We start from the raw sequence: 15,131 nt of genomic DNA on the forward strand, positions 1-15,131 counted from the left end.
GCACTCAGCGTGGGGAGTAACTTCCATCCCAGGAAGGTCCAAATTCTGTGGATGCAGCCGGTTGTGCAGAAAGATGGGGAGGAGAGGGATTTTCATTTGACACCAGAAGACCAACAAAAAAAGGTGACTGCTCTGTTGTGCTCTTCTAGTTCCCATGTGGCCAGATGCTGTATCTGTGTGGCCAGATGCATGAGGGCCTCCTGGGCTTGGCTAGTACAGACGTTCATTAGAGACATTCATGTGCTGAGACTCCAGGAATGGAAAAGAAGTATTTGAGGACAGCAGTCCCTGAGTAGAGGAATGAACCATGCCAGATTGTTAACTACATAAAAATTTGCCTATCTGTCCAAATGAGAGAAACAGCACCTGAATCACACAGCACGAGTCTGGCCCACTAGAAAGCTTTTTTTTTTTTCCCCACCAGTTACTGACAAGAAGCAAATGCTTTTTTTAAATTACTCATAGACCCAAAGTCTGGTGGAAAGAGTTAGTACCAGAACTGGGAGCAGAAGTTAAAAGGAGAAAAATGAGAGAGAGTGATACAGCAGAGGTGCAAGGTTTTGCTTCCCCGCTGTGAGGGCCTTCAAGGATTTGATTCTGCCATCGAGGATGCACAGCACGTTGCTGAGTATCTTGCCACATTGACTGTCATGCCACAGCTCATCAAGGGATGGGAGCTGCATAGTATAAGAGCAGATCAGGGCTCAGTTTTGTAAGGGTTTTTTGTTGTAACATATCTGCTTTGGCGCTTCTGGGAGAAAACTCTAAAAATAGCCTCTTTTTGCAAACATTAGCAAAGAGGGGAGCTTTGTGCAGAAAAGCTGTTGTCTCTTGAAAACTGAGGGCTACCACCTGTTCTCCATGTGTCAGGGCAAGGCAAGTGGATTCCCAACTCGGGCATCTCAGTTAAGATGCCTTCTGGGAGACAGAACAACCCTGGGGTTGCGAGTCATTTCTCTACCCCCACGTCTCTGGCACAGCCTGTCTTATTGCAGAGGGCCTGCCTAGGGGGTTTCAGGACTGGGTATTTAGTTTCTTAGAAATGCAGAAAAATCTAACTCATCCCTTTGTAGTGATGCCCTCCATGCAATACTTGCGGGAGTCCAGGGACACATGCAGAAAATAGCATTACTGCTGGTCAGCGTGTTTCTGCCAGGGTGTTGTTTTTGAAGAGAGTTGGGCTCTTGGTAACCAGAAAGGTTGTTGTTCTCTTGCAGAAAATTTTGCCACAGAGAAAGTTTCTGGAAAAAAAAGCCAGCTATTTTGACTGACAGCGATTTGGTTTGGGTTTGAAGAGCTGACCCAGCCAGGCTGCAGCGGTTGCTGCTCTGTTACCTGTCATCCCCTTCAGGATGGGTCTATCCAGCCCAGCAATATCTCTGACAAGTTGCCTAGAAGGAGGCACATTCTTCCCTCCCCAAGCCCGGGGACTCTGAAGAACCTGGGAGATGTAGCAGAGGAGCAGGAGACATCCTAAACAGGGGTCCTGCACATCACTACAACAACGTGGCCATGTTTAACTTATTTTTTTTTACTAGCAGCGTTTCTCAGGTCCTGGAGTAATGTTATTCAGACTGTCTGCAAAAATCATAATTGTCTGGAGGGAAAAACATTTCTGAAACAGCTTTCATTAGCATATACAGCCCTACTTTGCTCCAGCAATTACCAGGCATGAAAGCAGCAGGCTGCGTATTCTGTCAAAGCTTTAAACTTCTTTCTTCAGTGCCCATCCCTGAAATCAAATGATTCCCTATTTAGGTGTCTCTGGAATGCTTATAAATATCTTATGAGTTCTTTACGCCACAACTAATGGACAGACAACTTGTCAAATGTGGCGGCAGTGAAATATTACGTGAGTTGCTAGCTGAAATACCCTCCTGTTAAGAGTTCATGTGTAAATGCAGTGCCATCTTTTATCCAGAAACATCATTTGTCATATTACACTCCTGCTAGTTTTCCTCCTAACCCCTAGATAGATGGCTTATTTAGAGAAACCCAAGCTATTGATGGCAGCAAATTGAATTATTCATATGTGTCGCATAAAAGAATACATCTGAGCCCTCCCTTAAAACCCATTTTCTTTTTCCCAGCAATGTCTGAAACGGTCTCTAAAAATGAAATAAATAGAGTGTTCTGGGGAGTGAAAGAAGAAAGGCAATGTAGTGCTTTCAAGCTAAACCTTCCTTCTTTTTTTCCCCTACAAATTGCTGGATACTGCTGTGAAACTCATCCATTGGACGTGAGCATGAAAGTGTAGAGACGGAAGGTGGATCCTAAGCCGTGTCCTGTTCTGTCTAACCCCTCTTCTCAACATTCCCAAGCATACGGGGGCATTTGGGCTCTTAGACCCGTCCAAGTTTATGGATTGTGTTAGTTTCTTTTGGGTACTCAGGTGGGATGCCAGTGGAGACGAACTCTGGCAGGACTGCACAAATCTGACTGGCAAAATGGTGGCAGATGCATTTCAATGTAAATAAATGGAAACCAGTACATTTATGGAAAAATAATCAAATTCATTTGAACTCAAGGCTGAGCTTGTAACTGCGAGCTGCAAGTCAGGAAAGAGACCGTGGAGAAATCATTGTCAGTGGTGTGAAGTCCCACAGAACAGTGTGCAGAGCAAACCAATAAGTTAACAAAATGTTGGGTATGTTAAAGAGCAGTGTTGAGAACAAGACAGAGTGCTGGCGGCATTTTGCTGCTGTATTAAAGCTCGATGCAATCCACTTTCTTAAGCGGGGTGGGTGATTGTGGTCCCCACTTCTTAAGGACATTGCGGAGATACAAAAGGGAAAAGAAAATGGTCAAGTGGAAGTAGCAGCCTCCTTAGAAGGAGCGGTGGAAAAGGTTGGGACTCTCCGTTTTGTAGAGAAGGTGGGCAAGGGGTGTATGAGCTGGTTGCACAAGATCATGAAGGTGAAGGACGAGGTGAATGCAGACCCACCGTTCACCAACCTGCAATATTAGAAGCAGGGGACACTTGAGGGAGCTGGTAAGAGATTGGCTTAACATGGATAACAGAAAATCGTTGTTCACACATGGAAAAGTGAACACTTAGTGACTTGCTGCCAAAAGAGGTTATGGCAGATCAGCAAGTTCAAAAGGGATTAGACAGATTCATGGGTGAGGAATCCATAAACAGATATTAAAAGGAAATGGCAAAGCTTTTCTTTCTAATGCCTCTTACACAACAGTTGTGGGTGCTGAGGGAGCACAAGGGATGAACTGCAAAGTGTGGTTTATGTCATCTTCCACTGCTGCTGTCAGAGGTTGAGCTTGGGCCTCAATGGGCCATTGGTCTGACCCCATAGGACACACTTTATGTTCCTGGATTCCTTCACAGGCACATTATTAACAGGTTATAAGAGTGATTACACTTCATTTGCATTTGATTTATTTTTCTCCCTTAAAGGAGAAGCCACTGGAGTCTGGAGATACTGAGCCCTGCCAAGGGATATTAACCTTTATTAGCCAGCCCTAGGTGAAGGGAGCATAGCTGAGAAGTCACCTTCAGCAGTCTCCAAGTGCCCTCCTATGAATCTTCTTAAGAGCAGCCAGGGCCCAGAGCAGTTCTGTTTCTCATCATCACTTCCCTGAGTTTGCAGACCGACGCTATGCAGTGACGTCCCCACGGGTCTGGATGAGCTGCACGCTGTCATTTGGAGAGGGTGGGGGTGAGGCACCCTTCTTTAAGAACTGCACCACAAAGGCTGCTGCGGCAGCTCCGAAGCAAAAAGAGGACAATCGTGAAGGGCCGCTCCCCCTGCCCCAGCTTGAGCGGTGTACTGCTACTCTCCTTGCTGAAGTGGCTCGGTGAATCTCCCAACCTTCCTCGACAAGCAGCGTCGAGACCATCTGCTCTGCAGGGATGACCTGCTTTGGTCCTCCTGGCAGGAACCTCTGTGTCTGCAGACTGTGGAGGTCTTCCTCTCCCCGAGCGGGAGCCCGCAAGTGATGCCCCATGCCACGAAGAAGAACGTCGCCAAAGTGCATCGCATTTGCCGTGGCGTCACCCTTCTCCACAGCTGAGAGCGTGAGCTGCTGAGAGCCGCTTCTACGTGGTGGCTGCTGGCCCACCTGCAAAGTCCTCACACGTGCCTTCCCCCTGAATTCAAAGGGTTGTTGGGAGCCCCTGCCACTCACACAAAGATTAGGGATATTTGCTTTATGGCTGTGATTACCGCTCTTCCAGAGAAAGAGTGTGATTTAGGAGACTGTGGCAGCTGGATCTGTTTATTGCTGTCTGCAGTAATCGCCTTCCTGTGGCAATGTGTTGAATGCAAGTTACTGATGAGCTATAGGCAGACTGGCTGTGGGTGTCTAGAAAACATTACAAGGGAGATGATCAAAATCCAGGGGGACAGGAAGAAGAATGGGCTTGGACAGCTGCATCCAAGGGTTTTTTTTTTTTTCCCCTGGTATGTTTTGGTTTTGCAAGGTTCTATATGAAAAGCTTTCCAAGCAAGGAGAGACCTCTGTGAGCCCATTTCTGCAAGGCTGGCTGCTCGACCAACAAAGCAATTTAGACTGGGAGTTGGGGAAACGAGAAGAGTTGGATCAGGTCAGGGTTAGTGGGTTATGGATCGTTTAAATACCTTTAAAATTGAAGGGGAGCAACTGCAAAACTCAAAATGGTCAAAAGAAAGAAAGAAACAGGCAAAGTAAAATAAATAAATAATACATCACCAGGACAAAGAATCCATGATGGCAACAGGTTTTAGAGACATCACCTCTTAAGTAAGCATCAGCCAGCTGCTGCTCAGTGACAAGTGAAGTGTGTTAAGGCAGAGCAGTAATAAACTACAGCCCTTGATGGGAGAGCTACCATCCCGCATGCTGCCTTCGACATCTGGTGCATTTAGGTGAACTCAGGCTACTTGCAGAAGAGCAAAGGGATGCAGAGTGCTGCTCAGAATAGGACATCATGTTTAACTGCATTACTGAAACAGGCATATTGTGGAGGGAAACAGAGCACATATTATCTTATAGTCGCATCATGTGTTGGTCTTTGTCAAAACCAGACCACTGGACCATCTGGGTTTGAAGCAGATCCCACAGGGCCATACCAGAAATTAGTTTTGCATGCAGTGTGTGCGTGTTGCTGAACAGGTTGCTTTGAAGGAAAAGAGGAGTAGTACCAAAAGGGCTGTTTGCTGAGTATCCATCAAAAGTTGCTGGCAGCTGTGGTTCACAGCAGACCTCGTTGTCTGACTTCTACTTAGCGTTTTAATACTGGAAGGGACTATGTGACCATCAAGTCCAGCCTCCGGTATGTCGCAGGGAGCCCACAGCAGGCTGTCTGCAGAGCCTCTGTTCACTCATAATGTGAAGGTAAAGCACATAGCTTTTAGAGATAGCTAGCCGCGATTTAAGAAAGGGCTTCGTGTAATAGAAAATCCATTACAACTGCAGAAAAGTGTTCATCACCACCTCTGTTAAAAATCTACACCTTGTGTCTGCTCTTCATCTGTTCTGCTTTCAGTCGCTGGGCTTTCTTCTGCTTTTCTGCCAAATGAAAGAGCTGTCTCTGATCAGAAATTATCTACTCATGCAGGCACTTACAGACTGTGATGAAGATGCATCTTAAATTTATCTTACAAGTGAAGTTGGCTTCCCTACTTTCTTCGCGTGTAGGTCATTTTCTGCGGCATGACGCACGTACCTGCCTTCTGATTCCTGATTTCTCCAACATATTTGGGAAATGGTGGTACCAGAACTGGACCCATTATGTATGTGTCTGTAGTACCGTACCTCTCCTTCCCTCTCCGTGGATCACGTTCATTCCTCCTGTGGTGCATCACAGAGGAGGTTTATTTTCAGCTTGCTCTTGGCAGAACACTCTGGTCTAGAGGTCCTTCTTGGGGTCGCTGCCTCGTGAAACAGTTGTGTTCAGCTCTGTGTACAGCCAGCCTTCCTCTGTGCCTGGTGATTCCTGCTCCCAAGTCATGCTCCTTTCAGGAATGGGGTGTCTACGTGATTCAGTATCCCATCTTAAATTTCCTCTTCTCTCTCCCCTCCCTTCTGCACTCATTTGCTAAGGAAGCATTACTATCAACTGAAGCAGCTAGCTGAATTTCACAGACTAGAATTCGTCGATGTTTCAGCTTCGTGCTATCGTTCTGCAGGGTGGCTACGTTTGTGGTTGTGTTCAAGGCTCACTTCTTGCACAGGTCATTTGGGAAGTGTCAGAAGCAGCCCACTTGAACACAAAGGTCAAGGTTTCCCGTTGAACTGTCTAGCACCCAAATTCCAGCTGCTGCAAAATTCCATGCCCTCTGGGGCTGGGAAGCAGGCACCTTCCTTCTCCCAACAAAGTTCTTTTCTCCTCTGTATCCTTTGTCACATCCACAGTTTCTGCAGAAATCCAGTTTATGTCCTGCCCATGTCGCCTGTGCCTAATGCATTTTAGGGCTGTGGAGGTGCCCACCATTGAAAAACAGGGGTAAACAAGGCAAAGAGCTTGTGGGGGGGGTCCCATTACTGGGGGGAAATGGGAGGAGTGGGATGGGACCTGACAGGGAAGGGAAGGAAAAAAGGGAAGAAGGGAAGGGAAGGGAAGGGAAGGGAAGGGAAGGGAAGGGAAAGAAAAAGAGCTGCTTGCTTTCTTTGTCATTCACTGTAATCAACATTCATCTGGGCAGGGTGCTGTGCTTTCTGCAGGAATTCATGCTTTGGGGAGATGTCCTCTGAGGCCTCATCTCCTGGTAACTCCAGTCTTGCCTGCACTCCTGTCACCTCCTCCTTATAATAGCCACAAAATGGCTGGTGGATAAACTGAGACTGAGATTGCTTTATCATGTGCTGTCTTCTCAGCTGAACTCTGAGTGTTGGTGAGGGACATGCAGCGGTAGTCAGTGAGGATGAGGATGGTTGTTGTCATTGTAATAACTGCTTTTTCTACAAAGGATCCACTGGAAGCAGGAAATCCCCACCGCATGCTCAGTAATTTCAGAGATGTGTCATTTCTGTTACAGGACCATTTGCACAGGTATCCTTTCTCACAGCAGCACCTCGCATGGGCTGCAGAAAGTGCAGACCACTTGGCAAGGGGAAGGGCTGTGGACCTTGCTGCGATTGTATTTTTCATGTTAAAACACAAAGACGTGTCTCCAAGCCAGAGCCTGACTTGCAGTGGAAAGGTGCTGCCTTCCGTAAATATTCTCTGTGCGTTGCGGTTAGAAGTGGTTGTGCAGTTGCAGTGGAAGCTGCTGGAGCCAGATGTCATGTCTGAAAAGGGGTGAATCCCTCCACATCCCAAAGAGACTGTCAGCTGCTGCTGTTCCTTGACACCCTGTGATCCTCCTGTCTCTTGTCACTTTTGTGATTGCAGCTGCATCAACATGTATTTTGCCTTGTTTCTTCCTAAGATTTTTCTAGCATCATGAAGATAGCGATATCGTCTGACTGACAGGATAGAGGAGCTCTGTTCAAAGAGGATAACTCAACTGTGTTTTCACCAGCTCAGTAAAAAGCCTGGAGTAACTGGGATTTGTTAGGAGACTAACTTTGAGGGATGTTTTCTCTAGTGATGACAGAATATCTCAACCGAGAAAGGGCTGCTCTTTGCCAGGTATTTTTTTTTAATGGTTGCACAAGTTCTATTTTGATTGCTTCTTGTTTGGTTGGAGGATGCACTGGTGGTATACCTGTAGAAAGAAAAACCTGACAGTTTGATATTTCAAATTGCTTAAACTCATCTAGCTTAACATTAAATAAAGAAAAGTTTGTCTGTGCAGTCTTGCTCACCGCCCAAACCTTGAAAATTAATTAGTTATGCTATTCCCTAACTTCTGCAGGAGTTAAAAGCTTTCAGTCAGAGTAGTGAAATTATGATGTAATTGTGAAAAGTTCCATGTAAATTTATAAAGAGACTGTTAAACATGAAAGGAACAGTGCTGTGGACAAGAATATTAGTGAGTATCCAGGATTAGTCTGCTAACCCAAAGCAACTGTAATTGGTAAAAGTAATTCTGACTTCTCAGCACCCCTGATGTCCAGCTCCTCCAGTGTCAGGGTGCAGCTCTTGCAGAACCAGAAAAAAGTGAAGACAGCCAGCTAGGTAGCCAAATTGTCAAAAGCTTCCCAATGTCATAAAGGTTTCTGGATAGGGAAGATCTCTCGGTAGGCTCAGGATTGGGTATCGTGTTGTAAGAGAGAGAACATTGGAGAGGAAAGTTTGCTTGGAGAAATGAGTGTTTAGCTGACAGGGGTAAGAGGTACCTTTTGCTGTTGGATTTCTTTCTGTGATTTATGACTTTTTTTTCTTTCGCCCTTCTGGTTCATATCTGGACTACATGAATTATGACAGAATTATTCTGTCACTCTTGGTGATTGAGAGTCAGGTCATCCGATCCAGTGTGTACAATGGGGACTTTGCCCATCAAAATGGCATTCACGGTGTAATTCTACTATTCAGTTAGTATGAGCCTGTAGAGACTTAACCTTCCCCGGTAAGGTTTTTTTATAGACTTATAGAATCATTTAGGTTGGAAAAGACCTTTAAGATCAAGTCCAACCATTAACCTAACACTGCCAAGTCCACCACTAAACCATGTCCCTAAGCACCACATCTACATGTCTTTTAAATACCTCCAGGGATGGTGACTCAACCGCTTTCCTGGGCAGCCTATTCCAATGCTTGACAACCCTTTCACGTTAGCATAACTAAGAAAACTTCTGCAATTATCCTCTTGCAACCTAACAGCCACCTCTCTGGTCATGGAAGCCCTCTGAGATGTCATGACACCACCACCCTGAGAATGGTTAGTCCCTTTGGAAAGCAGCGTAACCGGTGATTTTCTGGTTCAGCACTTGATCAAAGTTATCTAGAGAATCTTTGCCCCATTTTATCTTCATCTGCAAGAAAAGGCAATTTGAAGTATCAGATAGATACAATGCCTGCACACTACTAAGCTAATAACTGCGAAATCAAAAGCATTTTTGTTTTTGTATCTTACCTGTCATGAAGTTCAGGAAAGGGCACTGTTTCAAGAGACAGTTTCAGCAATGTTGTGGATTTCCTCCCTCCCCCTCTCTTCTCTTACTCGTGAAATGAAAGGCTATTGGTATTAAAAATTACTTACATGGTCTTTTCTGAAAATTAAAGCAGAAAGGGAAGTCACCAAGCTCAAACGCAGTACACCAGCGTCAGCAGGTGTCCCTTCAGAAGTGGGATTTTTTTGAGCTTGTGCCAAATGGAGCTTTGTCACTTCTGCTGAGGCATCAAGACTCCTGACACAGGCTGGGGTGCTCTACGTGCCGGTGTTCACGTGCACCACCTAATCTCGGTGCATGGGACCTGCCTGGTCCCCCCCACCTATCCCTCCCAGGCCCCTCTGGTCTGTGGCAGGTGCTTGGCAGCAATATCTGTTGAAGCAGACTCTCCACGTTAGCAAGCGATGGGCCATGTCATCTGGTGGGTTCCCCAAATGGGTCAGCTTAGGAGGCAATCCCTTTGCCCAGTGCCAAGTCTTTGAAATATCGTGAGGCTGCCAGCATTTCCTAGGTCCTCCTCAGTCATGGCTCACTAGTGGCATGGTTAGAAACTTACCTTCTTGCCCATGGGTTTATTTTCCTGTCTTGCACACTTATTCAGGAGTTTCTTACTTAGAGCTCACTGGTAGAGCAATGTCACTTTAGCAGTTTTGGCCCAAAGGTCAAAAGCTCCTGAACAGGCTTCTGAGTTTCTAAGAGGGACACAAAACCTGTGCCCAAAAGGGTAGATTTCTAGACATGACACAGATGTCTGCCTTTCAGTAAGATTTTGCACAGCATTTATCCTACAACCAGCGAAGAATACGCAACTACAAAAGGGGTTTTTTAGAAGATTTTTGGCCACCTCATCTCAGGATGGAGGTGCTCCCAGGGTGAGTTAAAAAGCTTTGCAGGACCCTCTTTGCACCAAAGCTGTAACTCCGAAGCCTGGAATAACCACAGCCTCGGTGCCTGTTGTTGCATATGGACTCCCTGCAGGCAAGGAAGATGCTCTGCTGGAGAATTTTACTCAGCAGCGGGCAAGGCAGGTCCCCTGTGGACCAGTCCTAGCAATCACCGTGAAAGAAAGTTTTGCTCGGTCAGGGTTGCTGCAGCTTGACCATGGGTCATCTAAGAAACATGCCTGGGCAGGTGCTTCTGCCTACACACTGTAACTCTGGCAGCATCCCATTGCTGCTGGAGCAACTCATGGTTTTTTTCTCCTTCAGCTTTTGCTACCTTCGTTCCTCATGCTTAGGTTTGCACTACCTTTGTGACCTTGTCCTCAATGGGTAATGTCTGGCTGACATTCTCCTGGCCACCTGAGCAGTGACCTTCCAGAAGACTGGCATTTGAGTTGGGTGTTACAGAGCACCCGAAGCTTACAGCTCCTTCTGCATTAGATAAGTGACATTATGTTTTTGAAGTGCCAACCCACCCAGGTTCACCCTGGTTCATCTGGTTAAAGAGTCGCTTTCCTTCATTCGTGAAAAACGAACATGTAAAACAGGCCCTTTCCAGCTCCCTGCAGTGATTTCCAAAATCTGTCATTTCTCGTTTCTCGCTTTCAAGTTCCTGCAATGGTGATGGAGGCCGTGACATAGTCGGTGAATGGAGATTCCCCTCGTGTTCGTAAGGAGGACATCTGCCAGCCAGTGCTGCAGTGCATGCAGTAGGAGAGAAAAAGAGTGCTGACTTTGTGACGCTGGCTGGGGTGGCTTCCCCAAGCCCTGGTGCTTCTCTCCCCTTTGAGTTTGGTGCAGACGTAAGGGTTCGGGTCTCTCAGCCTCCCCTGGTGAGCTTTTTGGCAGGGCAGGGAGGGAGATGTGCCACGGCCGCAAGTCCGATCCTGAAGTCCTTCTGAAGGATGCCACTGGCTGGTGTGGACACGGCAGGAGGGCAGGCTAACTCCTGTGGTCCTGTCCCTGTGGGGCCACAGCATAGCAGAATGGGTGCGCAAACCCTGATGAAAAGGGTACAAGTGGTCCCAGTGCTGGCCCTGGCTAGAGACCCCTGCATGGTAGAGACCCCAGGGTGGGTCACCTTCTACCATGAGTGCTGGAGACCTGTCCTGATGTTGAGGAATTGCCCTGGTGTGACTCGGGAGAGTTTTATGGGCGGATGATCACAGCCTTGGCCCTTGGCAGAGGAGAAATAATGATAGCATTAACCAGCACCTCTACATTTCTCTCTCCCTTGCTATTCCAGAGCGATTACTCAAGCGACACCGAAAGCGAAGACAATTTCCTGATGATGCCACCAAGAGATCATCTCGGCCTCACTGTGTTCTCCATGCTCTGCTGCTTCTGGCCATTGGGAATTGCTGCCTTTTACCTGTCTCATGAGGTAACGTTAAAACGTCTCCTGCTAATTCAGAATTTTGCATCCATGGAGTATCCATCACCCCACACCAGCAAGGAAAGCTCACCAAAACCCAAATGTGGGCAAGACATTCTCCAGGGTAGTGGGAGGTGGTTAAGCAGGGTAGTGTGTTCCCCACCTTGATATGTCTCTGTGACAGTGGTGGTTGTCTTGTGAGATACTTTGTTGAGGGGGGAGTCTACAAAATATTTTAGATTTTAGTTGACAATGGTCAGGTTCCGTGTCAGATTATACAAAGTCCAGCTAGGGATTTTCTGTGGACATGACTTTTGAGCGGAAAGCACCCTTGCTATCTCAAACGCTTGGATTTCCCATTGGAAAAACTGATCTATTGGTTCCCAAGCTGATCATCTGGAAAAGCAAACCAGGTAATACCCTTCCAGGAGCAGAAAGATAATTTCTGTTCTGCAGAAGCAAATTTGCTTTCCAGGAACCATTTCTTTTCCCCCTGAAAAATTGCTGTCTGTTCTTCTTGTCCAATTTTAAATGGAAATATTTTTTACCAGAGAAGTGACAGTGTTTTGGTTTGTTTCCTTCATAAGACGGGCTTGCTGGTTTCCAGCCTGTGCCTGACTAACATCATGCCCCATCATTTGTTTCAACAAGTATGTCTTCATAAGTGCCTGCAGAGTAATTATTGAGTTTCCCAGCATGGCAGATAATGTAACATGACAGAAAAGGAGTCACACTGGAAGTCTCATTAGTGACTGCAAGGAAATGTTCGCTTACATTTCTATCTACTGGTGGTTGCAATGCCTATTGCAAACTACAGTCTGTACTCCACAGCACCAGAATCATTCACCCTCTCACCTGTCTTTCTAATTTCTCTGCTCTAAACATCTACCGGCACCGGGTATTTGTCAAGCCAGAGCAGGCACTTCAGATCTAAAGAATCCTAGTCTTCAATATCAAAGAAATAGATACAGCTCTACTATTTTTTGCTTTAAATGAAGTGTCTGTCATTGAACTTGGAAGCCTCTGAAACAATTAAAGTTTGTGCGGTGGAAAATAACAAGTTTCCTTGTTTGAGTGCTATTGATTTCTCAAGTTTGGGCCAAGGGATTTGCCTGATGATGATGACGACAGTAAAAAGTAAAGCATCGGGTGGGATCCACACGCACTTTAGTATTCTGCCATTTGGTCCTTCAGGCAGAGCTATTTGCCAGCAGTTTTAATGGCCACATCTCTTCACACACGTGGACTAGCCAGGACTTTTCACCAATGCTGCAGCCAAGGAAAGATTGAGAGTTCATCGCCATTAGCAGCGTGTTTGCTCTGTGCTGGGGAAAATAGCACGTTCATTACTTTCCTGCAGTAGCATTCCTTCAGGAGGCCTGGGGATTGCTAGCTAGTTTTATCTAAGCAATGAAAGCACAGCACAGGCCAATAAATGCAAAACAAACAACATAATTAAGTACTAAAAAGCAGTATGGCTGAGAAGCTAAATGTGCTGAGAGCCAGTGTACGAAGGACAGGGCATCCACATTAACTGTGAACTGATCCCAGGGGCCAGCATGAATCCATAAGACCTTACTACCTCGATAGGAGCATAAGGAAGGTGGAAAAGGCCACAGGAAGGCAGGGAAAGATGATGATATTGTGCTGAAGGATATAGGCACTGGAAAATGGAAACCTGGGTGTTGTTTGATTTTGCATAATGATGGAGAACAGCTGAATGCGGCTGCCTAAAACTAGGAGCTGTCAGCAAGAAAGGTCAGGCAGGTGCTTTGCTTTTATTCGGTTGAGAGACAGTAAATTAATCTTTGTTAGTTGACCCCTTGGATGTACCAAGGCAAGCTGTGGCTAAACCGAGTCAGGAGGAAGGACTGTGTTTCTGAGGAGTTTTGACTTCTGCTTTTGTTTTTGCATTGGAAGTAGAAATCTTTTCATCTCTCCCCACTGAAAAATGATAACAATAATACCGCCAGCCCTGCATGCTCCTTTCCTCTGGTCTCTCCTCTTAGCTCTCTGTCTGCAACAGCTGCATCAGCTGAGAACTCATTTCCCAAATCTCTTGGAGAAAGGTGGTCAAGTCCCTGCTCGTCCCGGTCCAGCACAGGCACGTCAGTCTATCCGCTCCCTGAGTTCCCAGGCTGCCTGCCTTCCCCTCCGGCAGGTCCATCACAGCTCTGAGAAACCACAAGCCTTCACTGAAACTGGCTGTGCTGCCAAACCCCACACCCAACAAAGTGGCATTTTCCAGTGGAAAAATGAAACTGAAATTAAGGTCAAAACCTTCTATGGCAGAGAACTGGCCCAAATAGCTGGAATAAACCACCAAAACCCTACATTTAGCTAAGCTAATACTGGCAGTGGTATCAACTTTTACTTTGGAGCATAAACCGTTCAGAATGATGTTTTATATGTGAGGTAGTAAAACATTATGTCCTATTAGCATGTGATTTCTATTTATATAGGTCTTTCAACTTAAACTCCTGAATAACATTTTGAGATCTCTTGTTAATACAAAAGAGTAGTCTAACATTCCCCGTCCTTTGTCAAAAGTCAGAACTATAACTAAAGATCAACACTTGGCACTTGCATTCAAACCTTTTTTTGCAGTTACTTGAGCTCTTGAAAGTTTTATGTTTTCAAAAGTATTCTGGGAAGTTCTACTAAAAGCCAAGTCTGGGAAAAAAATGTAATACATAGGAACTTCAAAGTTGGTGGATGGATTCTTTGGGCCAGAATTTAGCACTTGTGGTGAACTTTTTTTTAAAACCTGGTCTCCTTTAGGTGTGCAATGCATTTCCAGAGGAAGGCCCAATTTGCAGAAGATATATTTGCAGTACAGCTCCATCCAAAGGGACAGCTGCTTTCAGTTTATTCCTGCAGCACCTGGCAGTACATTTACGCTGCATATGTCTATGTTGTGCTGCAAAAGAATTATACAAGGACGGATGCTTTAAGGTTTCAGAGGTGCTCTTTACAAACAGAATGATTTAATTTTCCCTGTGCTCTGTAAAAGCAAAATGCTTCCTGCAGGGGCTATTTCTGCTCTGTGTGGGACTTAGTCTTTCCAGCAAGGCTCTTGTCGATGTGCTGCTGACTTAGGGCTTCTTGAAGGCCAGCTGTATCGAACGATGCAGCTGCGCGGGGTCTGCCTGCATGGTGGAAATGAAGATGTGCATCAGGTTTAGCTGAGCCAGCAGGGAGGAGCAGTGCATTCAGAAATGCACTCTGTGAAAGCAAACCCAGTTTCTTTCCATTGGGATATCCCATTTTCACAAATAGGGCATCACCTGGTGATCTTCCTGTCCCAAGCAACGCTGAAAGTCACAGCTTTTCATCTTCCCTCAGTAAAACAGAGAGCTTGAGACCATCACTGTGTTGCATACTTGCTCGTTTACTTTCTTCTGTTTTGATCAGTATTTTCCTTCCCACGAGAGACACCCATTGCTTGTGGCTGCCCAATCCTGCTCTCTCTCTCAGCTATGAATAAATCGCTGTCAGGACCGGGTCATTTTCTTCCCATGTATCCTGACTTCAGCCCATGAGATCAGGATGTGACTCCCATTGCCTCACAGGCAGAAGATGTCCTCCTGGTCACGCTGGTGTCACGCTAAGTGGTGTCCAGGTCCCCCTCTCACCTGAGCCATCACGGCTAAAATACGGGGACTTTGCACACATCAGCCGTTCAGGTGACCTGTCCGGAGGCCACTGCTTTAGGGTAGCTTCTCAGGAGGGATAACGTCTGTGAGTACTCTGATTTTTAGCAGTAGACAGTGTTTATTGGCTGATTTTCCACTTTTCTACAAACAGGGCATATAAGTTCT

At 46.1% G+C, this 15,131-nt stretch overlaps 1 protein-coding gene across 1 annotated transcript in view; it reads left to right on the forward strand.

Annotated features, from left to right (window-relative positions):
* The window catches only part of SYNDIG1 (synapse differentiation inducing 1), a 62,905-nt gene that overhangs the window by 2,794 nt on the left and 44,980 nt on the right, over positions 1-15,131 (forward strand). Inside the window, exon 2 of the mRNA XM_010577802.1 lies at positions 11,182-11,319. Coding sequence (XP_010576104.1) covers positions 11,182-11,319 — 138 coding nt within the window. The remainder of the gene's footprint in view (positions 1-11,181; positions 11,320-15,131) is intronic.

Source organism: Haliaeetus leucocephalus, unplaced genomic scaffold (genome assembly GCF_000737465.1).
Source record: "Haliaeetus leucocephalus isolate CR32 unplaced genomic scaffold, Haliaeetus_leucocephalus-4.0 Scaffold577, whole genome shotgun sequence".
In the NCBI taxonomy this organism is placed as follows: Eukaryota; Metazoa; Chordata; class Aves; order Accipitriformes; family Accipitridae; genus Haliaeetus; species Haliaeetus leucocephalus.